Source organism: Copadichromis virginalis, unplaced genomic scaffold (genome assembly GCF_057382275.1).
Source record: "Copadichromis virginalis isolate Kocher_CV1m ecotype Utaka unplaced genomic scaffold, C_Virginalis_male_GT1.1 unmapped_scaffold_1, whole genome shotgun sequence".
NCBI classification, from domain to species: Eukaryota; Metazoa; Chordata; class Actinopteri; order Cichliformes; family Cichlidae; genus Copadichromis; species Copadichromis virginalis.
The window spans coordinates 1,530,013-1,555,247 of NW_028188589.1; the positions used below are offsets into that span (position 1 = coordinate 1,530,013).

The following is a 25,235-nucleotide window of genomic DNA, read 5'->3' on the forward strand; positions in this document are numbered from 1 at the left end:
TTCTGAAAGAATGCAAAAGCATTGACATTTTTCCTACAATAGCCCGACGGGCAGGGAAGAGATAGATTTTGGTAGCCCGACTGGAAAAATCGCTAGCTCCGGGACGTCAGGCTAGTGATATTGCAAGCCCTGTATCTGATTGAGGAATCACTCATCTTTGGAAAAGAGAGTTTATTACAGAGAAATGTCTCTTTCCAAAATAAAAGCTATACTATCCGCTTCTTCTGGGCTATATTCTCAGCAGCATATTAAACATATAAGGAGAATCATGTGCTAACAGCTGTCTAAATGACTCGGCTAAAGTTAGTAGCATGCTTGTTGTTTTTGTCTTTGCACTAGGATGATGTCGGTGTAAATGTGCAGTCATATTCGTTGTGTTCCCACTAGTGCTGTCAGGTTAATCTCGTTGAAATGACCTTAACGCCACAACACGGCAAATCTCCGTTAACGAGCTACCGCCGATCGCCCCGTGCATGGGGCTAGACGGCCAACACGTTAACGAGCTAACTGCGCTAACACACTAGTTCCCACCCATGTAATTGAGCATTGCGTGACACATCCAACATACTGTTTTACTTTAGTCCATGACACGCTTACCTTCAGGGTCATACGTCACATGAAAACCAAAATAATTCCAAAGGCCAGATCTGAATGAGGGTGGGGGAGGTCCATGTTGCAAGGAGAGCTTAACTTCTGTCTCGCTAGCTTGCCCTGCGCTCTTCCTTCTGACGATGCTGTCTGTGTGGAGCGCTCAGTGGATCTGCGCTCGACAGTGCAGCCTAGGCGGAGTAGTCGAACGCAGATTCACTGAGCGCTCCACACAGACAGCATCGGCAGAAGGAAAGTTGATAAAATAAATTACAAATGTTGTATTGTTCGATACATATGCGTACCGAACCGAAAGCACTGTATCGAACGGTTCAATATCGATACGAATATCGTTGCACCCCTAGTGTTTAGGCCAGAGATGCTCTTCAAACAGCGGACAGACATGACCACATTACAAGAACATGGTGTGAGTCCGATTTGATATTCCAGTCAACGCTGAGAGACCTTAACCAGGAAGTCAGAGGTCAGCTGATGCTGCGAGCAGGAAGTGAACCAAGGGAAAGGTCCACTCTACTCAATCTCAAAGAAAATATGCTGGTATTTGTTGATGTTGATGGTACAATAAAAATATATAATATAATAAATAAAATATCATGTGATGATGAGATGTGTTGTTGGTGTTTGTATTTTCTGTAAATGTCTTTTTTAATGTAAATGCTTTGTTCCAGACGGACAGGGAATCAGTTGCTGTACGATGACATCATCTTGATGTTGACGAGGAGGGCGAGAAAAACTAGTTTTGTCCTGCAGATGGCGATCTTGCACCGTGTTCAGAGAGCCGACACTTTGATGGTGCTGCTCTACTCAGCTTACTTTAGCCTGGGTTGGACTCTATATGAGCAGCTTCCACTCTGGTTTCACTCTTAAACACACTTGTTTGATTTCACTTGTAAAAGTTGAAGAATAAATATTTTATTACAAAATTATTTGTTGATGCATTTTTTTAGGGTCAAATATCTTGTTTGATTTGAGGAATGAACTGTTAGGGTGGAAAAAGTGAATCAGGTTAAAATAGTGGTGCTTTATATCAGTGAAGATGTATAATGTAATTTAAAATGTTGATGATGGGTTGTAGTGGGCTTGTACTTACAAAACTGTCTCATTTTATTGGAACGATCCACAGTTGCATCCATTCACGGATGACATCTGACATCATTTGACATCTGGTCTGAACACGTTTGTACACAAGATGCCTCAGTTCTGGATGTTCCCACAGACTCCTCTGTGCACCTAAAGAAAAGGTCAAGGGTCAGCAGCACATGTAGTTGGGACAATTCTTCAGTCGCACAAACTACACAATGATTTTCCTCCAATGACGACTTTTCACTTGCAGAAATGGTCCTGTGTGATTTCCAGGCTGTGATATAAAAACTAGTTCCTAATGGCAGCGACTCACTCAGTAAACATGTGTTTCCTTCACCAACCTCACACACAGATCCAATAAGATCAGGAAGTGGGCAGTATAGTACAATATGTGTTATTCTGTGCTGCACTGCCCAAACTAAAGATCTGCTGAAGTGTTGGAAATGATCCAGATGTTTATTTTGGACGATACAGCAGAAGATCACACATGAAAGTGGAGATAACACAGAAGACCTGCAGCAAAGGTCAGAGGTCAGACTGGGCCCCTGGATTCAACAATGAGCCAATGATCATCAAGCAGTGACTAAAGCAGAGCCCTGACGTTCTGACATTCATCACACAGTCAGAACAAATGTCTGCTGATGACTTCATCTCATGAAACGACTGATAGATGTCAGTTCATTGATCAGCTGAGCTGCTGATCTTCATCGTCACAGAAACATTCAGCTTGTTTCAATCAGTAAATAACTCCCACTACTCCCAGTTTGAACTGTTCCCACTCAAAATGCTGTGAGAACAATGATCATTGTAGAACTTCACAAACATCACGTGTTGTTTTCCACATGTAAGATCAGCAAACACACAGAAACTTCCTGTTGCCACACACGGCCTCTAAAATCTCTTCCACGCTTTCTGTCTGAAGTCCACTCTCTGTGTCGGATCCACAGGAAACAACAAGATCTTATTAACATGGTTTTCAATGTGTCTCCTTCCAAAAAGTCCAACCAATGAACAAATGTGTGTATTTGTGGAGGCCGAACAAAAGCATGACACATTTCTCTGTTTCTATAAACTGGAGTCAAACACAAACATGAAGAGTTTCACTGACAGACTCCAAAATGCCCCCACAGTGGATCAAAGGGAAATCCTACAGTGTGGCCAGAGACTCTTAATGGCTCCAACATCAACACATCCACAATGTTGGATCCAGTTCTGCCTCACAGAGTTACTAAGACACACCCTCTGCCAGCATCACAACAGCTCCACCTGCTTCACCTGCCTCCTCAGCATCTGTACACCTGAAGAGAAAAGAAAGGCTCCAACAGCTCAAATCTACAAAGGATTCATGAAGTTTCATCCAACAATAACATGTTTGCCTTCCACAGTGTGCTGTTAGACACCACTGTACCTCTGCCATTTCAAAAAGAGCAGCTTGGGAACATTTTGGCTCCAAACACTTTGTGTTTAAGTTCTTTGTTTTCTTTGTGAAGCCGACAACATCTGGAGCTTTGTGACTCATAGAAACATCATTTTGTTCTTTAGATGACAGCAGATTGGGACTGAATAATCAATCACTATCAAACCAATAAAGACAAACATGCTGATTTTACAGGAACTTTGTTGGAGAAGCTGCAAAGACATGAAACTGGTGGAGATCCCAAACCAGTTGATAGTGCTGGTTATTCCAAATAAAGCTGTTTCCCTTTTAGATGAAATGACTTTGTGTCCTGATATATAATAAAGATGTTGTTGTTTTTGAGCCCCTGTATTAAAAGTAGTTTAAAGTCAGCTTGAGTTTGATGTCTTTATGTCAAAGCTGCTCATGATGTTGAGCTGCTGATGGAATAAAAACAATATAAAAGCATGTAGTCCAGACTTAAATGTAGCCTGTTGTTAGCTGAGGTCCACACACAGTGTTTGACAGTGTAAAGTGTGTGAAAGGGCTGCTGGTGGAGCTCACTAGGATGAGCAGGTGACCACGAGGTGGAGAGCAGCTGGCCTGGCTTTGACCCGGGCCACGCCCCCTTTCTCTCTGCTTTGCTGTCACTTATCTTCACTGCTCTGTCCAATAAAGCTGAAAAAGGCCCCGAATCAAAGAAATCTGCTGCAGCCTCTGAAATGTCTTCTGTTTCCTTCCCGACGGCTTTTTCACCGTCAGCCCATCAGACAGTCCAGCAGCATTTATGATGATGTCATGATGTTGAAGAGGCTGCTACGGTGGCCTCCCATGACCCCCAGCCTCATCACAGCTGAGATGCAGACATTTGAAAACATTCAGCAGACAACTGAATAACAGTCCAACACAACAGTCTGTGTGCAGACACACACTGACCTTTCATATAGTCAAACACAGCTGGTTGAGTCATTTCTCTGTGAGTCTAAAGTGAATCTAGTATTTGAAAGTCCACTTCCTGTATTTGTTGTTGAAGACTTCTTCAGCTTCTTCTCAAGGACATCAGCTGCTTGTTTGGCAGCAGAGGCAGTTAAGAAGCTTCCTGAAAAACACTGAACAGTGAGTTCACTGTGGCATATGACAGATTCAGCTTTCTGTGTGCAAATGTGTCTGTGTCGACCTTTCAAATGCTGTTGAATCCAAAACATCAGCGGCTCCTCGGCTGCTCACTTCATGCACTTCTGTCTGTGTGACAGTCCAATGACATCACAGCTGTTTCCAGCCCCAGTGTCTCAGGACTGGACACCTTTAAACATGTCGAGGATCAAACAGCGTCCAGCTAAACACACATGAAACTATCAGAGCTGACAATCATTCCAATAACATCTAATGGTTCATGTATGTAGACACAGGACTACAAGGAAATGGCTCTCAGCATCTGGCTGTGGGAACACATGAGTCCCTGTTTGTGTTCAGATTGTGTGCATGTTTTAGACGTGTGTCACATGTAGAAACACAACAATCCCACAATGACACACAGATGTGTTTGACACAGCTGTGCAGCTGTAAGTTGTTTCTAATGATTCATTGAAGCTCTTCTAACATTCTGGAGACGATCAGTACATGAATCTGTTCAACACGACAACAATTTGACTTCAGTGTGAACGTTTGCATTAAATAACCTTCTTCATCCAGCTGACAGCATCTTCATCCTATGATGTGAACAGTTCCTCCTGTTGATGACAAACCTCTGACAGGATCTGCTTGAGGAGCTTTTTCATGTGCAGCTCTCTGAGCTCAGGGCTGAGCTGCTGTTTCATCTTTAAGAGCTGCTGCCTCCTCGCCGGACTTGTTCTCCTCTTCTTCTCCTGATGACACCATTTCTGCTTCATATTAAATTCAATAAAGATGCTGACATGTATCTGTAGCAACAACATCATTGAATCTAGAACAACTGGAGCCAAACCAGTGGCTCTGCTGGGATCACTGGTGAGCCAACACTTCCTTGTTGATGCAGATTTCAGGGCTTCCTTTTGCTCCTCCGTTATAACTGTTCTCTCTTCTCAACACATGATGACACAAAGGAATCAGCAGTGACAAAGATGATGCTGAAGAGAAGCACACACTTCACACATATAACAGAGCAGTGCAGTTACACACACCTCTGCTCGACATCAGGCCTCAAACAAAGACACAAAACACTAACTTGACTCTAAACAGAAGAAACGAGCAGCTGTTTCTGTTCTGTGCTTATTTATATTTGACACACATGCTTCTCTTTGTGCAAACACACATCGCACTATAAGGGTAACCTCGCACACAATGATTGGACAGCACAGTGATGATGCTGGGAGATCCTATACGCAGCAACACAGAAACACTGAGAACTTTAAACAATGATGGAAAGTGTTATAAATGACTTGTTGGCCTCTGATCTGTCACAAACAGCTGAAACGTGTCTCTCATGAGTCACATGAAGGTTTTTGACAGAAAGGACAAAAAGTAGCTGCAGTCAGTTTGTGTCATTTTTATATTTATTCATCTGGGAGAAAAATCTGAGGGACATTAAAATGTGTTTTCAACAGAGACAAGAACATGAATATAACAGAACAGGTAAATGAACATGTTTCAAGTAAACAGCTGGACTGATCAGGTCCAAACACAGAGTGATAAACTTGTCAAACAGCTGTCATATCTTTATATAGAAGCTCTTTATAAATGCTGCTCACTGCAGTCTGTTTACTAATAATGTCAAAGTGTTAGAAACACAGAAACATCAGAATGGTCTTTGTTCACAGAAACCTGTCTGGGATCCTTTGTTGTTCTTTTGATGCAGAGTTACATTATAAATATAAAGAGTTATTTCAGAGTCTCATCAGTTTTCCTGCATGTCTTTATTTAACACATCAGCAGGGCTGAAGCTCTCATGTTAAACACACACTGATCTATGGACACGTTCATGTGTTTCTAACAGAACCAGGCTGTTATCAGCCTGCACTAACATTATGTCACACACACTGAATGTAACAGTGACAGTTTACATCATCACACAATCAGCTGTGATTGTTTCACTGTCATCAAACGAGTCAACAGGAAGTAGAATCAATAGAAACCAATCATTTACTGACAGCATGTCTGATGGAAATAAGTGCAGATTATGTATGAAGTCTAACTGCACACAGTAACTGTGTTACAATAAGGACTTAACAGCGCCCTCTGCTGGAGTGTTTCAGTACTGCGTTAACTAGAATACACCACCTCCTCCTCACACCACCTGCTACAGCTCTACTCTTCTATGACTACAGTCATCCACAGCACTGATGTGAGGTCACATGGTTCATATGTAAGGAGCACAGCTGACCTCAGGTCAGTTTAATGACTGTGAGCAGCAGCTGTGTTATTGTCACTGTGACAGGGAGACACTCTCAGACACAGCGCTCATGTCAGCTTGTTCTCATGCAGGAGGATCAGGAGCTCCATGTTTGTCTTTCTGTTTGAATCATGATGTGTTTGTGCCATCAGAGTCTGTCATGAGTACTCAGGGTTTCACAGCAGCTCTTCTGGATGCTGACGAGGACTCCAACCTCATGTTTCACCTCTCTGAGCTTCTGATGTCTGTGAACACTCGTGTTTCTTCTCTGGGCTCATCTGGACAAAAACACCTTTCTGTGTTTGGCTGCAGCCTCATTCTGACTGACAGGAAGTGTGTTATCCATGAGCTGCACTTCTGTGAGGAAGTTTCCTGCTGTGTTTCCTGTCTGTGGACAAACACGAGTGTTCCAGCTGAGGACTTGGTTCCTTCCACCTGTCCATACAGGACATCACGCTGTCTGCAGCTCTGTAAATGCAGCTCCAGGTCCTTCCACGTGCTGCTCTGTATTTGTGCAGTTTGTAGTGTGTCCTGGGAAACGTAGCACACATGGTGTTCTTCTGCTGTTTCCTCCTTTCACTGAGTGTGAAACACTGACGCTGTGCTGTTGTTCACAGAGGGGAGCTGATTCTAGCTGCAGCTGGACTCTGTCATCTAACTGAATGTGTTGGTGCTGATCACGGGGCTCTGAGGGGGGAGCAGCAGGAGGACTCTGGATGCTGACGTCAGTGTATCTGTGGAAGCTCCCACAGCGTGTCTGTCATTCAATATTGTGCTGTATATTGTATCTATGCAAAGATGAACAGACTGTGTGTTCACTGGTCTCTGTGCTGCAGCTCTGATGTCATCATCACTCCCTCCTCCACCCTCAGCAGTCCCAGCATGCTGCTGTGGTGCACCCCACCCTCACTCTACACCTGAGCCACAGACCACACCCTCCACCTCAATATACACCACAGTTTTCTCTGCTGTGGAAATGAGATCAGGAGGAAATCATCATTATTATTATTTAATAAACGCTCACATTAATGTGGGCTTATTTGTTTCATATTAGAAACATTAGTTGAGTGTTTTTAGTATAAAATGGTCAAAGTCCCTCTTTTTGCTCCTCCCCTCACCTGTGGATGGGCGGTGCTGTTACCGTGGTGACAGCTTGGATGTGTTTCAGTCCTGCCTGGTTATCACTGCAGGAATCTTTCACATTTATTACAGGTAATAACGCTGATTTTTCTGTGTATTATGAACCAAATGTATCCTGATACACACAGAGATGGATGAGCAGAGGTTTTTTTGCAGTTTATGTAGTTACTATGGACTTAATGCATACATATTATTAAAATTAGGGCTATAACAGTTGTATTGATGTATAGCAACTTGAAATGCTCCCACAAATGGCTCCACAGCATGTAAAAATATAACAAAAGCTCTGGCGGACTTGGTTCTGTGGTCAGTCTTAAAGGGTGAAGTTAAACTCTGTAATCTTCACTGTGTCACAGAGTTCAGTGAGTCCCGTTATTCACAGTATCAATCAGATCATCAGAGAACAGCTGATCAGCAATCAGTGGTGCCAACAGCGCCTCCTGTGGTGAGAGGATGCAATAATGCAATGTAGCATTTTTCCACTCAACACTTGCAGTCATGGAAACTGTCTGTTGGATCTGTGTGACGTTGCTTTCTTGGTTAGAGTTCCTCACAAATGTCCAGATGATTCTTCTAATGAGGCGTCGACCATGTTTGCAGCTCTTTGGAAGAAAACGTCGCCCTTTGCCATCCTTACTTTTCTTTGACTTCTTCAAATGCAGCTGAACTCCAGCTGGTATTTTCTTGGACTTTGCAGCTGTTTCTGGTCATCAGTTCATTCCTGCAAACCTCTGAAGCTGAACAACAATGATGCTGCATTGCTGGCTGATCCCAAAAGGTTGATTCTGTTCATCTGGACGTTTTCAGAAACGTTTGCTCACTGATCAGGTGACTTCTTCAGTCTCAGCTGACTGCAGCTTTACAAGCTTACAAACAGCACATTTGCACAATGACTGAAAGCAGCAGCACCTGATATATATGATACTAATATAATACATATACATATATAATCCATACTAATGATGAAGGAACTGAGCTCACAGTCCATTGTTCATTCAGTGAACTACTCAGTTTATTTTGGGCCTCAGAAATGCTCACTCTGTTTGTACATCACTGTCAGCAATAGACTCATTCTGCTGTGTGGACAGGAACACATGTGACATCACTTCCTGTTTGTTTGTGACTGAAGAGGAAGAAGTTTACAAGGAATCATTTAGAAGAGTTTCAAACATCAACTGATTGAATCCATGAATCTGAAAACGTGTTTGTGAGTGAAAGAGACAGACATGTACAGACTGAACTATCTGTTCAACAGTCAGAGTGTTTCTGTAACAGGAGACACTCTTTACACTCCACTCAGCACAGGGACACTGAGGCACCACGAGGCCAGAGAAACCTAAACCCAGGATAAAGAGTTTGAGTGAATGTGGTGTTGAAGGTGTGGAGGTGGATCAGAGTGTCAGAGGAGACTCTGTAGAAGGACAGAGTGCCAGCAGGACAGTCCACATACACTGCTGCTCTGTTAGAGACAGAGGAGGAGGAGGAGGAGGAGATGGTTGTGTAGCGGTTATTGTGCCAGACATAACGAGGACCATCATCAGTGCACTCCAGACTCCAGGACTGATCATTCCATCCAAACCAACAGTCATTACTGCCTCCTTTCCTTCTGATGCTTCTGTAACTCACTGATATATAAACTCTTCCTCTCCACTCGACCTCCCAGTAACAGCGACCAGTCAGACCATTTCTACACAGCAGCTGTTCACAAACATCAAATCTGTCTGGATGATCAGGATATGACTGAACCTCCTCCACATGTGTCACCTTCCTGTTGTTGTCAGACAGTTGGAGCTCTGTGTGCACTGTGTTTGTGTCGATTGTGAGTTGACAGGAATCTGATGGAGAGAACAAACACAATCCAGCTGCAGTTATTGATCCATCATCTGTTCATTGATTGACACTTTGATGATGACTCCTGACATGATGAAGATGGTTGAATGTGTGCTGCTTTGTTTTCATGAATCCCATTAAAAACACACTTACACTTCCTCAGACCTGGTCTCAACCATCGGACTCCAGCAGGCTCCACCCTGAAAGGAGGAGGGGGGTCAGAGCAGCACAGTCAGCATGCACACATGGACATTACATGGCTCTCACACACACACTGTTACACACTGAGCTCAAAGCTCGGCTCCACTGTTTTATTCAAAGAAATCTACATTTATTTATCAGCACATTTAAAAACAGCTTGAGCCAAAGTGCTGCACAGAGTAGAGAGAAAATAGGAAACATACACAGTAATGACTATAAAGACTGGTCAGGATTGAAAGCTACAGAGTACAAATGTGTTTCCAACCGGCTTTTAAAAATGTCCAGTGTTGGTGACGACCTGATGTGAAGGGCGACTGTTCCAGAGTTTGGCTGCAGCCATCGAAAAAGCTCACCTCTGTTTTTACGTCTAGTTCTGGTCAGAAGCTGCTTATCTGCAGACCTGAGGGCTCCACTTGGATTCTTTTGTTAAAGAGAGATAAGATGGAGCCAATCCATTCACAGATTTAAAGACAACCAGATCTGGAAGTGGATTCTACCACGTACTGGTAACCAGTGGAAAAAGCTGGTGATGGGTCGTCTAGCACAGACCCACCGCTGGAACCAGACAATTGATGAGGGAGAGAACTGTGACAGCGCCGTTCCTTCACTTGACCTCAGTCGCTCTCGTCTGCTCCCTCGTAACACTGCTCTTTATTGAGCTTACATGAATATGCACAAGTTCATTATGACGTCTTACACAGGTATGAACAAAGAGTACCAGTCTGTGCATAGTGTGTGTGTGTGTGTGTGTGTGTGTGTGTGTGTGTGTGTGTGTCTGTGTGTGTGTTCCAGATGTGACCCTGTGACCCCAAAGCTGGTGCTAAGAGTCCAGCGGTCCCCCTAACAAAGGGCTCTTATACTTAACCAGACACAGAGCAGGTGTCCTCCTACACCAGGGGTCTCAAACTCGCGGCCCGCGGGCCAATTGCGGCCCGCAGGACGATAGTTTTTGGCCCCACCTTAATATGAAAATGTAATGTTAGTTTGATAATGTATGACACTTTACAGTGTTGTGGGCGGAGCTGAATTAACCCACCAATCAGCCTGGCTGGCTTCCTCCTTTCCATTGGGCAAACGCCGACATTCGCCCCAGCGCGCTGCGTTCACAACACTTCAAAAAAAGTTGTTTTTTTAAGTTGCTGCCCAGCGGGACATTATACGTATATAGATTTATACACACGTCAGTGGGATTTAAAGTTATTTTTCCACAGAGAGAGATCTCATATTAACTCTCACAGTGATGCGTAGGCGGCGGGATAAAAGAAAAGTCATGAACTCAATGCAGCCCAATTTAGTCTGCAGTCACATAGCGACACCTGTTCATCGGCAACAACAGTCCCCGGTAACCCGGACTAATTATAGGGTCGCACCGTAATTTGTGGCTCCATGTTTTTATTTGCATCACTGCGTTTGCATTGCAGCAAACATGAACATTACATATATTTCAATATAATGTAAAAGCAGTCAAAACAGCTAACATCAGAAACAGCTGATGTTATTTGTTATATGTCACGGTGTCATTTCCGCTTCTTTCTCCTGTAACAACAGCCCGGCGCCGTGAGCAGTCGCCTTTTTTGCGCTCGCTATCCCTGCACTTTCTACCATCTGCAAACGCCACGGTGTTCGTGTCGTCATGAAAGACATGAACATCGAGCGTAAAAACAAAGGAGACTGCTACCGGCTTTTTATCTGCCGATCGCCGTGCTACGGTTGCAAGAAAAAGAAGCAGAAATGACGTTCTCTACGCGTTGAGACGTTCCCCGTCCGTCGGCTAAACGCTTGATTGAAACTTCAATGCGACAGTGACACCAAGTAGAATTATAAATGTCACATAGCCCCAAACATGTCTTTTTCAAAGCCTGCGGTGAAGAGAAAGGTTGGTGATGAGCACCGACAATTTCAGGAAAAGTGGGAAATGCAATATTTCTTTGTTGAGCACAGGGGCACCCCGACCTGTCTCATTTGCACAGAGAAAGTTGCGCTGCACAAGGAATACAATTTGAAACGTCATTACACAACTAGACATGCTGAGCTGGATGCAAAATACCAGGGAGACGAGAGAGCGAACCGGGTTGCCAGTCTTAAAACAGATCTACTGAGGCAGCAAGATTTCTCCAAGAAAGCAACCAAAGAGAATAATGCAGCAGTCGGAGCCACGTGGTTAGTGAGATGATTGCTAAAGCAGGGAAGCCATTCACAGAAGGTGCATTTGTCTAAAAGTGCATGTTGCAGGCTGCAAATAAAGTCTGTCCGGGAAAGAAAGGTCAGTTTAGCAACATCAGCCTTTCTGCCAACACCGCAGCAGATCGCATTTCTGACCTGTCAAGTGACATTTATGACCAACTGTGTGAGAAAGCCAAATGTTTCAGTGTATACTCAGTCGCTCTTGATGAGACCACAGACATCACCGACACTGCCCAGCTCCCAATGTATGTCCGTGGTGTTGATGACAGTTTTGAAGTGATGGAGGAGCTGCTCACAGTAATTCCAATGCATGGCCAGACCACCGCTCAGCAGATATTTACAAGCTGTGTGATGCCATTGAGAATGTTGGTTTGCCATGGAAGAGGTTTGTTGGAATAACAACAGATGGAGCGCCATCAATGACAGGGAGGAAACATGGACTGGTGGCACAAAACAAACTGGAAGAGGAAGGCGTGGAGGAGGCCATTGCTCTGCACTGCATCATCCATCAGCAGGTCCTTTGCAGCAAATGCCTGAAGTTTGACAATGTGATGTCTATTGTTGTGAAATGCATCAACCAAATCAGATCCAGGGGCTTAAAGCACCGAAGGTTCTGTGCTTTTTTAGAGGAAATGGAGTCAGAATATGGGGATGTGCTCGACTTCACTGAGGTACGTTGGCTCAGCAGGGGAAATGTATTAAAGAGACTTTTTGAGTTGAGAGCAGAAGTGAAGCCTTCATGGAGAAGGATGGAGTTAGTGTTCCTGTGCTAACTGATCCCAAATGGCTCATGGACTCAGCTTTTCTTGTTGATACGACACATGAGCTTAATGTACTGAACAAGACGTTACAAGGCCAGGGGCAACTTGTCAGTGCTGCCTATGACAACGTGAGAGCATTCTCCACAAAACTGGCGCTCTGGAAAGCTCAGCTCTCTCAGACAAACCTTTGCCATTTCCCAGCATGCAAGGCACTCGTGGATGCAGGCACACCATTCAGTGCTGACGAGTATGTTGATGTCATTTTGAGGCTACAGGAGGAATTTGATCACAGATTTGCTGACTTCAAGACACACAGAGCCACCTTTCACATTTTTGCGGACCCCTTCTCCTTTGATGTGCAAGATGCCCCTTCTGTGCTTCAAATGGAGCTCATTGAGCTGCAGTGCAACTCTGAACTCAAAGCAAAGTTCAGGGAGGTGAGTGGAAAAGCAGACAAGCTTGGACAATTTTTGAGAGACTTGAGCCCTAGTTTCCCTCGGCTTTCCCGAATGTTCAAGCGGACCATGTGCCTTTTTGGTAGCACATACTTGTGCCAAAAGCTCTTCTCCACTTTGAACTTCAATAAGTCCAAGTACAGGTCCAGACTTACGGATGATCATCTTCAAGACATACTGAGGGTCGCAACTGCTTCCTCCCTCAGGCCAAATCTGGCTCGGCTATGCGAGAGGAAACGCTGCCAGGTCTCTAGTAGAGATGGACCGATCCGATATTACGTATCGGTATCGGTCCGATACTGACCTAAATTACTGGATCGGATATCGGAGAAAAATAAAAAATGTAATCCGATCCATTAAATATCACGAAAGCACCTCACAAAACTTGCAACACGCCGTAACTCACCTCAGAACGTTAGCACGTTGGAGCAGTATGCATCACGTGATAGAGCAGCTGTGGCATGCGGGACCTGTCGGTGGTCTGGATAGCATTTGGAGCTTCGCTAGCAACCTGGCATTTCATCTTCGACAAAGTTATCCCCGAGAGAAGTAAAGCAAGTGTGTAAGTCCATCTCTGAATGTTTGTAAAGCATTCCCACGTTAAGCTTAACAAGCGACTGCCTCTCGCTCTCCGGCTGCTACTTCAATCATGAAACTGCTTAATGATCAGCTGATCGGCTTTTCTGTCTCGAGTCCGTCTCTCTTGTTTGTTTTTGGCCCACTTTGCACCAGAAAGAGGAAACCAGCGGCTGAACAACAGCAGCACGTTTAAGCTTGATCAGCTGTTGTTAGAATTTATTTAATATTACTTTCTACACCAGGATCTTTTTCTACGTAGCTGACGCTGGTAACTGTGCAGGGGCGGATCTAGCAAAGTTTAGCCAGGGGGGCCGATAGGGCATTAACTGGGAAAAGGGGGCACAAAGACATACTTTTCTTTCTTATTCTCATTTAAAATGTCGAGCTTTTAATAAATAATTATCTGAATCTTACACCCAAAGTTTTAATTTGATGTAAAATGAATAGAAGTCAATTACTGTATATAGTGACTATTAAGTCTAATATATATACCCTAGTAAGCTATAGTACTTTTTACTTTGGGAAGGTACCATCTGTGCAGTCTGCAATTTTGTTGAAGAAAGATGTTGAATCTATTTAATATTTCTTGAAAAGTAATTGATTTCTGTGCATTTTTTTTCACAATGCATCAAATTAAGGTTGATTACGTCGATTAAGCATCATGAGGTGGCGCGTGAGGGGTGGTTCCCTATTTTTTATTTATTTATTTTTGTTGTTGCTGGGAGTTGGAACCCTATTAGTTAGGTTGCTTAATATTTACGCTAAGTACTCTTTAAAATACCAGAATAGGGAGGATGGTGTAGGTCTAAGTTTATTAGATTGATCAGTATTGCTGAACTATGAAATGTTTTTTTTGTATACAGGTATAACAGAATAGCTTTAGTGTAGTTGTTGTTTTAAACTTGAGTATGAACTTGCAGACTTGCAAAATGCAGCAAGATATTTTAAAAAACAGTTTTGTTGATTAAAAAACACTATATCGGATTCATATCGGTATCGGCAGATATCCAAATTTATGATATCGGTATCGGTATCGGACATAAAAAAGTGGTATCGTGCCATCTCTAGTCTCTAGCAGCAAGGAGTAGGCAAGAGAAGCCATGTTCAGAAGAACAGTTCATTTTCTACAGTGTTCCATTCATGTTCAGAAGAAGGTTATAGAACTGTTAATACAGACATTTCAATCTAAACACAGCAGATATAGAAGCCTGAAAGAAACACACAAGTTCACTGACTAAAAATATCTTATTATTATTTTATTTATGTATTACAGATTGATTTATTTTCTTATTAATTCTTAATTTGTTTATTTATTTTTCATATTTTGTGTTAAAAAATAAAAATAAAGAGATTTGAGAAGATTGGAATTTTTTAACCATGCCTTTCTTGTAGAAAACCTAATGCGGCCCAGCCTCACCCAGACTCTGCCTGCAGCGGCCCCCAGCTAAATTGAGTTTGAGACCCCTGTCCTACACCATAAATCAGTAAGAGAGGGTACGACCTCTCTCATGGCCCCAAGTGGTGTGTGCATGCCAGAGCACTCTGGAAGGCACACAGAGTCTTTACAGACTACTCAGGATCAAACCTCTATCATCATGCAATCTATTATACAACTCTAAGCATATATGAGTAAATATTTCTAAGTATAAATGACAATCAACAATATAAACCTTACAGCTGGTTTTAATAACAGAATTTATTTGTTTCTCAAATGAGAAAGAGCTATAGAGAAACACTCCTAAATCTTTAGTTCTGAACTTTTCCAGTGGGCCAAGGTCAACATTATTAGATAATGCTAATTCTTTTCCCTTACATTATAACAATGTGAGGAGTTAATGCTAAGTATACTGCCATTAGCGGCTAATTCTAATTAGGGGTGAATAATTATTAGTAGCTAATGCTAATATCGTTTTCTCTTCCCTTTTAACAATGTGAACAGCTAGTGCTAGGTAGGCTGATGCTAGCAGCTAATGCTAATTTGACGTGAATTAGCATTATATTAGTGAGGAGTTAATGCTAAGTAGGCTGCCATTAGCTGCTAATGCTAATTTTAGATGAAAAAGCATTAGCAGCTAATGCTCATATTGTTTTCCTTTGCTTTGTAAGAATGACAGCAGCTAGTGATACGAAGTCTACCATTATTAACTATTGTTAATTTGATGTAAATTAGCATTATCCGATAATGGTAACCCTTTTCCCCTGCATTATAACGATGTCAGGAGTTAATGCTAACTAGGCTGCCATTAGGGGCTAACTCTAATTAGGTGAATAATTATTAGCAGCTAATGCTATTATTGTTTTCCCTTTTAACAATGTGAGCAGCTAATGCTAATTTGATGTGAATTAGCATTATATTAGTGAGCAGTTAATGCTAAGTAGGCTGCCATTATTAACTAATGCTACTTTGACGTGAATTAGCATTATGTGCTAATACTAATACTGTTTTCCCTTACTTTTTAACAATGTGAGCAGCTAATTCTAAGTACGCTCTTGTAAATAGGTAATTCTAATTTAGTGTGAATTAGCATTATTCAATAATGCTAACACTGTTTTCTCTTACTTATTAAAAATGATAGTAGCTAATACTAATACTCTTTCCCGTTGGGTAACAACGATGTGAGGAGTTAATGCTAAGTAGGCTGCTTTTAGAGGCTTATTCTAATTAGGGCTGAATAACTATTAGTAGCTAATGCTAATATTGTTTTCTCTTTCCTTATAACAATATGAGCAGCTAATGCTAATTTGATATGAATTAGCATTATATTAGTGAGGAGTTAATGCTAAGTAGGCTACCATTAGCAGCTAAAGCTAATTTGAGGTGAATAAGCATTAGTAGCTTATGCTAATACCCTTTTCTCTTGTTTTATAATGATGTGAGACGTTAATGCTAAATAGGCTTCCATGAGTGACTCCTTTCCCTTGCATTATAAAGATGTGAAGAGTTTATGCTAAGTAAGCTGCCATTAGCAGCTAATGCTAATACTGTTTTCCCTTTCTTTATACAACTTGAGCAGTTATTGCTAAGTAGGCCACTTTTCTCTGCTAAAGATTTCTGTGACCATGATAGAAACTCTGATAAGCTAATGCTGCTAAGCTAATGCTGTTTATGGGCCCTGTTAGAATCAATATTTCATTCTCATTCTGTTGTTTGAGAACAATAACAGAAAAATGTGCACTTCAGAACAAATTTATTGTGAATTCAGCTGTGAATGTACAGTTTGTCATTATTTAAGCTTCCATTTCCAAATGTTAGCTGACACTTTATTAGGTACACTGGCATCTATATCAGGTACACCTGTGACCTAAATGTTCCTGCAAACAGACTCCTTGGAGACCCCTACATAAATATCCATGAACTATCCAGCTAGACTAGTGTGTCTGTCCCTGAAAATATTCCTGCATGTGTGATTGTTCATGTGTCATCTGCAGGAAACAAACAGGAAGTGAGTGAAAGACACGGGAAATGTTTCCAGCTCTTCCTCCTCTATCAGATTTTCTCTCCATACCTGAGAGTGTCCAGTCTCCAGCCTGGATCCTTCAGTCCAGCCGACAGCAGCTTCATTCCTGAGGGACCTGGATGATTGTAGCTCAGGTCCAGCTCTCTCAGATGGGAGGGGTTGGAGCTCAGAGCTAAGGCCAGAGAAGTACAGCCTTCCTCTGTGATCAGACAGCCTGACAGACTGCAGACACACAAAACAACAATCAATCTGTCAACAATCGTTTTCTCTTTGTCACAATAACATCTATCCATCCATTATAACTTTATTTATAAGTGACAATACCCAACAGACAACAACAGTCATCTGAAGCTGTTTAACAGTGTAAGGTAACCGCCTCCACTGTGAGCAGCACTTGGTGATGGTGGGAAGAAGATCTCCCTTTGACACAAAGATCCTCCCAGTGAAAACAGGCTCCAGGAGGAGCATCTACCATGACTGGTTGCAGGGTGAGGGGAAAGAGAAGAGATGAGCTCAGAGAGACAAGAACAAAACAGAGAGACAAAAGTTAAGGACATGCAGTAGTGACATATAAAAGCATCAGGAGTGAAAAGAGGGGAGAAGAAAGCAGAGCATCATGGGAAGTCCACCAACAGCCTGAGCCTATAGCAGCATAACTAAGGGATGGTTCAGGGTCACCTGATCCAGCTCGAACTATAAGCTTTATTAAAAAGGAAAGTTTGAAGCTGATCTTCAAAGTAGAGAGGGTGTCTGTCTCCTGAACTCAAACTGGGAGCTGCTGCCACACCCAGTCCAACATAGCCAGGCTTTCTTTGCTGCTTTGACAAAACCTCAAATCCCAGTCAGAGATGATGAGCATCATCACAGTGATGATCATTTCTCTGTAACCCAGGCTTTCTGCTTCAGGATCTGTGCACGCTCACAGAACAAGGAGACCTTTAAACATCATTTCACTAAATGGATGGACTGAGCTCAGCCTACAGATGAACTGGTGCCAGAGATCATAAAGAACATCAAACAGTCAAATTCAACACTTTTAATGGAAATATGAGATTAATGCTGCAGACAATCATGAAGCTGCTGAATTCATGAACATCAAGAATGCAGCGAGTGGTAAAATAAAGATCTGACCTCAGTGTGCTCAGTGTTCCTGTCTATTCCTAACATATTCCTAACATGATAGCTGCACTTTAGAGCTCTAAAACTGGAACTGACACATGTTTAAACTCTACATGTTACTCAGTACATTCAGTTCTGACACTCGCCCACAGTCCAACAAAGGAAACATGGAGATCACATCAGTTTGTCACCAAAGTCTAATTATTAGGGCAACTTAACCTGTTATAATCTCGTTAACTCATTAACTGATTAACGTCAGCAATTATTTTAATCACAGTTTTTAAAATCATGATTATTGTGAAAGTGCTCACTGGCTCTGAATATAAAAGCCATGGGTCACAGGAGGGATGTTGATCAGTGCTGGCTTGAAATGGGCGTCATTATGCGTCTCAGCCAATGGGAGCATTGAGGGTGGGCCTAATACTACTGCAGCGCTCACATGACCCAGGACAGAAAGAAAGGGGCGGGGACAGAAACATGGAGACAGGTACAGATCTTTGACATGTTCATTTTGAACTGTTCCAGGAGGCAGTGTTGATACAACTAAAGTTATCTGTTGTTGAAGAAGTCGGTCTGAGGAACGTTCTTAGGATCAACAAATGACGGCATGTATGAGCCTCAAGACGCAGCATCACAAGAAGAACACATGAGCTGTAGAAAAAGGAGAGACTACGAAAGCCACGGCGTTACAACGTGAACATGCTTGATCAGAGTGTGAACAGGAGGAAGACTCAGCTGAGAACAGTGTGGTGGATACAGAGCAGAGCCCACCATCAGTACAGAGGCCTGTCCATTAGAGTGCTGCTCCAACATGCAGCACATGTACTTGGCCACAGCTGCAACATCTGTACCTGTGAAAGCTTCTTCTCTGTTGCTGCTCATATTGTGCAGAAGAAGAGAGTTTCTTTATCATCAGAAAATGTCAATGAGCTTGTGAGTCCTAGCAGCTGGCTCGGTGCAGAGGAGGAAGAACATGTCAGTCAGAGGAAGATAAATGCAGTTCATGTTGTCAACTCAACCTGGACTGTTGAAAGAGTTTTTCTTTGTCTGGTTTCTGACTGAGATTCTCCAAAGGAAATCCAGCACAAACACACACTTCACACACTCAAAGTCCTGCACAGTAAATGAGCTGATGAGCGTTTGTGCTGCTGCCTGATAACAGAACAATAGTTCTGCTGCTTCCTGTTCTGCAAACACACATTTATAAATGTTCACTTGCTGTTGATCAAAGGTATGTTGGTGGCTCTGGACGCTGAGGGAACTTTGTAAAAAACTAGATCAAATGTTAACGTCCTGGCAGAGGCAAAGAACTTTGATTTGATCTTTGATTAGATTCATGTTTCAGCTCAGACTGACAGAAATATTTGAACTGCTGCTGTGTTAAAGGGAACACTGCTGTTAGAAAGCACCTGATCTGTTTCTGCACACTGAATGTTGCACTTCTCATACTGCAGTACTATTAAAATAAGTACACAATGCACTACTTTTGAACTCATGATTGAATGTTGCTGTAACAAAGCCATTAATGTGATTCAAAGTGTTCATGGTTTCCCAGCACAACAAATGATTGCACAAGTGTGACTGATCCACTTTCTAATGTGTGTGTAGCCCACACTGTGTGTCACTGTGTCACAGGTGAGTCTGTGTGTCCAGGTTCTATGAGGACAACAGGATATAGTGACTGAGTCCAGCAGCTTAAAGTCTGACTCCATCCTCCATTTAAATAACTCACAGCAACAACTGAATAGCTTTGCCTTTGTGTAGCTGACACTTCATTTTAATGTCCTTCTATTCTGGTTCATCTGGTCTCAGTTTCTATAAGCACACAGGTTTCATCAGGACTCTATGACCTCAGTGATCTTTGCTGGGCCTTAATGCTCTGAACAAAGCTGCACATCACAAGACTAAATAGAAATGAATCAGTCTTTCATTCTCACTGCTGTTTGACTTCAGCTCTCAATGTCCCACCATAACCCATGGAAAGAATTACTGTCCATCCAGGCTGCTGAACATGGAGCTGAAGAAGGTGGAGTATTGTGAGGGCTGATGGAGATGATGATGAGGAATCCAGGAGCAGTGGGTGGATGGCAGCATCAGCATGAAGGATCAGTGTGAGAACACATCATCATCCACAAAGGAAACCAGTCTGAGTGTCTGACGCTCTTGTTAGAAAGACGCAGTCCCAGCAGTTAGCTTGTCTGCTAGTTAGCTGAGAGCTAACTCACTTGTACATTGAATACCAAACTGTGTAAACCAGGGGTGTCAAACATATGGCCCGTGGGCCAAATCCAGCCCATGAGATAATTTCATATGTCAAATATTGATGAATTTTCAGGCTTGCTGATAATCAATGTGAGCACGGCTGAGGTTTTATTCTGATGAGCAAACCATGTGGCCAAACACTTTAAGAGACAGACTGGGATCATACCATTATGTGAAAGAGGACGGAAATGTCCCATAGACAGCAAGGGTAGTGGTAGAGACCAGTACACAGAGAAATGGGAGCTGTACTGAAATGCAAGCGTGTCAGGAAAGAGTGAAAAGGCAAAATGAGCAGCATCTGGCTGCATTTCAGTGATATTGGAGAGCACAAAGCTGAGTGCAACATTTATACAGGAGATATACAGGAGACGCTGAGAGTAGAACTGATAAAATTAGGAGCTGGCTAAAGTGAGACCCATTTTTATTTCCACCCATTTTCCACTGTGGAGGACAAAAGGTTTCAAACTGGTCCAGGTCTTAAACCTCACGTGTTCTTCCTAATAGCAGTAAATGGATAAAAATAAGGCTTTTATGAAAACACTGAATAAAACTTGCTGCCTTTAAAAAGACTAAATGTACAGTTCAGTATTGAACACTACATAAAATAAACTATATATAAAGTGTGTCTGAATGGCAGAGATGCAGAAATATGTGCATGTAGCACAGAGCCACGGCTCAGTGTCTGAATGAGTCTCACAGACCTGAATGTGCTGTTGAAGCCATTTATAATTATAACGTAATTCTTTACTCGTTTGATCTGCTCCTTACCACAAGCCACCAGACGTAGAAGGTTTTGGACTTTTAACTATATTTTCTGAAGTTTTACAACTTTTCTTACTGTTAAAAACCTCGTTATGGCCATTCATGCTGTACAAAGTAATTAGACATGTGTGGTATCTACAGAAACGTCAGAATCTCAGCTAAAAGTTCACAAAACCATCTCAACAACCACCAAACAGCTGAAACAGCAGGTGAACAGATCACACAAAAAAGATGTAAACACAAATCCCCCTGATCATCTGTTTTTTAAACATGAAGTGTAGTTTTGGACGTTCATTTACTGCTGGTTCAGTGAATTTTGGTTGGACAGTGATGAAACCTGCAGCCTCAGAATCTGTGAGAAGTCTGCTTTCAGCACGCAACAGCATTGTTGTGTTGTGTGGATCCACCTCTGCAAACTCATCACTGTTTCACCATCATGTTTCCACTTAGACAATAACAAAGGAAGCAGTTCCCAGGAACTACTTCCTGTCTTGTTAACATAAGAGTACATTGCCCTTCAAAACACCTCCACTTCTCCTCTTATTAGAGGACTGCCTTATTATTAATCTGCTAATTCTGTCAGTTGATGAAAGAAAAATGCTTGATCTCACCTGAGAGTTTCCAGTGTACAGCGTGGACTCTTCAGTCCTTCAGACAGAAGCTTCACGCCTGAATCCTTCAGGTTAATGTTACTCAGGTCCAGCTGTCTCAGATTAGAGGTCTGAGAGCTGAGACCTGAGGCCAGAGCTTCACAGCTTCTCTCTGACAGGTCACAGTGACTCAGTCTGAAAAATAACAGATAAACAATTACAAAAATCAAACACTTCTGTTGAAGTGTAATGAGATACTATTATATTTAGCAATATTTCATCTTGTTTTGTCAGGAAACTGAGCACTGATGCAGAGCAACATGTGGAGAGAATCAGAGGAGAAGAAGTGAAGAGAGAACAGCAGTAAAACAACACTGAATTGTTCAGTGTGCTTTTGATATCAACAGAATGTGTCAAACTTCTTTATTTTGTATTTGTTTTAGTAGAATTGATGATTATCACTTAGATAACAACCACAGGCCAGGTCTAAATTGCACTTTGGTGACAGTTACACCCAGAAATATTTCAGAAACGTGGACAATTTGTGCTCCATTGTATTCAGTATTGAACAAACTGAGTACCGATGACCACTTAATATTTTTGATATTTTATTTGAGTTGTTCCACCTGATCTGTGTTAACTAGAATAAACATTTAAAAACTAAAGCTATGATCACATATTTACTTACAGAGCTTTGTTGGAGGCTTTGACCACTGGCAGCAGCCTCAGAAGAGCCTCCTCTGAAGCAGAGTATTTCTTCAGGTCAAACTCATCCAGATCTTCTTCTGATGACAGTAAGATGAAGACCAGAGCTGACCACTGAGCAGGAGACAGTTCATCTGTGGAGAGACGTCCTGATCTCAGGGACTGTTGGATCTCCTCCACTAGAGAACGATCATTCAGTTCATTCAGACAGTGGATCAGATTGATGCTTTTCTCTGCAGACAGATTCTCACTGAGCTTCTCCTTGATGTACTGGACTGTTTCCTGATTGGTCAGTGAGCTACTTCCTGTCTGTGTCAGCAGACCTCGTAGGAGACTCTGATTAGTCTGCAGTGAAAGACCCAGGAGGAAGCGGAGGAACAAGTCCAGGTGTCCATTTGGACTCTGTAAGGCCTTGTTCACAGCACTCTGGTGGAGAGATTGAAGTTTTAGTTTGTTAAATAGTTTAGACCATGTAGAGGTTGTTTGTTGTTGTTCCATCAGATTGAGTCCAGAGTTGATGAAGGTCAGATGGACATGAAGAGCAGCCAGAAACTCCTGAACACTCAGATGGATGAAGCAGAACACCTTGTCCTGGTACAGTCCTCTCTCCTCTTTAAAGATCTGTGTGAACACTCCTGAGTACACTGAGGCTGCTCTGATATCGATGCCACACTCTGTCAGGTCTGATTCATAGAAGATCAGGTTTCCTTTCTGCAGCTGATCAAAAGCCAGTTTTCCCAGAGACTCCATCATCTTCCTGCTCTCTGGACTCCAGTGTGGATCTGTCTCAGCTCCTCCATCATACTTGACCTTCTTCACTTTGGCCTGAACCACCAGGAAGTGGATGTACATCTCAGTCAGGGTCTTGGGCAGCTGTCCTCCCTCTCTGGTTTCCAGCACATCCTGCAGAACTGTAGCAGTGATCCAGCAGAAGACTGGGATGTGGCACATGATGTGGAGGCTTCGTGATGTCTTGATGTGGGAGATGATGCTGCTGGCCTGCTCCTCATCTCTGAATCTCTTCCTGAAGTACTCCTCCTTCTGTGGGTCAGTGAACCCTCTGACCTCTGTCACCATGCCAACACAGTCAGGAGGGATCTGATTGGCTGCTGCAGGTCGTGTGGTTATCCAGAGGCGAGCAGAGGGAAGCAGTTTCCCCCTGATGAGGTTTATCAGCAGCACATCCACTGAGGTGGACTTTCTAGGGTCAGTTAGGATTGTAGTTTTGTGGAAGTCCAGAGGAAGTCGACACTCATCCAGACCATCAAAGATGAACACAACCTGGAAGTCTTCAAAGCTGCAGATTCCTGCTTCTTTGGTTTCAGTAAAGAAGTGATGAACAAGTCCCACCAAGCTGAACTTTTCCTCTTTCAGCACATTCAGCTCTCTGAAAGTGAATGGAAATATGAACTGGATGTCCTGGTTGGCTTTGTCTTCAGCCCAGTCCAGGCTGTATTTCTGTGTTAAGACTGTTTTCCCAATGCCAGCCACTCCCTTTGTCAGCACTGTTCTGATTGGTTCATCTCTTCCAGGTGAGGCTTTAAAGATGTCTTCTTGTCTGATGGTTGTTTCTGGTCTGTCTGGTTTCCTGGATGCTGTTTCAATCTGTCTGACCTCATGTTCATCATTGACCTCTGCAGTCCCTCCCTCTGTGATGTAGAGCTCTGTGTAGATCTGATTCAGGAGGGTTGGGTTTCCTGCTTTAGCGATGCCCTCAAACACACACTGGAACTTCTTCTTCAGGGTGGATTTAAGGTTACGCTGACAAACTGCAGCTTGAAGTTCTGAATGAGAAGAAAAATAAACACTCAATTCCAAAAAGAATGAATCTTTAAAACATGTTGCTCCATCTTCCATCTCTGGAAAATGTTCATTTATCCAGCAGCTTAAATCTTTAGATAAATCCTCTTACTGCTCTGCAGACGGTCAGCCAGCTCCTCCTGCTTCATTCTCCTCAGGAAGTCCACTGTGATCTTCACAAACGCCTCTCTGCTGCTGCTCCTCTGACTCTCTAAGCATTCTGGGTAATCTGGACTCAGAACCTTCTGGATCTTCTTCAGCTCGTTCTTCACAAAAGTGATGATGTTGTCCTCCAGCAGCTGGAACAGAATATTTATGAATGAGCCAATCAGACTGAAATCATGGAGCCAAACATCAGATCCATGTTGGACACACTGACGATCCACTGGTCTACAAAGAGCAGCATGGAGATGACTGTGAACAGAACAGATGTAACAGTAGTTGTTGTACATGTACAGACCATAAATATGGAGTCCAGCTGTGTTTGATGCTGCTGGGCAGACTGACCACTGGGAACCTCTGAGCTCTGCTGGTCCACTCTGTGGAGGAACCATGAAGGATTAGATCAACACAGGATAAAGATCCAGGAGTTTCTGCTCAAATAACTTCATCTGAATCAAGTCTGTCAAGTTTTAAACTCTCAGATTGTGAACATATCAGTAATTTTCAGTCTGTTTTCATGGACGTCCTTTCAGTGGTGATGTCAGGGATGATTTTGAAGAAGCTCATTAAACTGAACCATCAGCAGATCACTGCTCCAAAACCAGAACATGATCCGAGTCTCCCTCCACCACCAGAACACCAGCTTTACTAACGTGGTAGATCAGTGTAGTACAGATCAATAACTGATGAGTCATTTGATCAAAATCACTGAGTGCTTCACGTCTGACCCTCTGATGCTTCTGTAGACATTTTGCATATTTAATGAATGTCT

General features: G+C 42.7%; 1 protein-coding gene across 1 annotated transcript; it reads right to left on the bottom strand.

Moving 5' to 3' along the window:
* Positions 1-6,697: 6,697 nt before the first annotated feature.
* On the bottom strand, positions 6,698-25,029 carry LOC146679492 (protein NLRC3-like). Its single transcript, XM_085450437.1, has 6 exons — positions 24,414-25,029; positions 22,485-24,285; positions 21,818-21,991; positions 17,112-17,285; positions 9,579-9,625; positions 6,698-9,430 (listed from the first exon to the last, which is right to left on the bottom strand). Exons 1-6 carry the CDS (start codon positions 24,853-24,855, stop codon positions 8,892-8,894), a joined length of 3,177 nt encoding a protein of 1,058 aa, XP_085306563.1. The 5' UTR covers positions 24,856-25,029; the 3' UTR covers positions 6,698-8,891.
* Between the last annotated feature and the right edge of the window lie 206 nt (positions 25,030-25,235).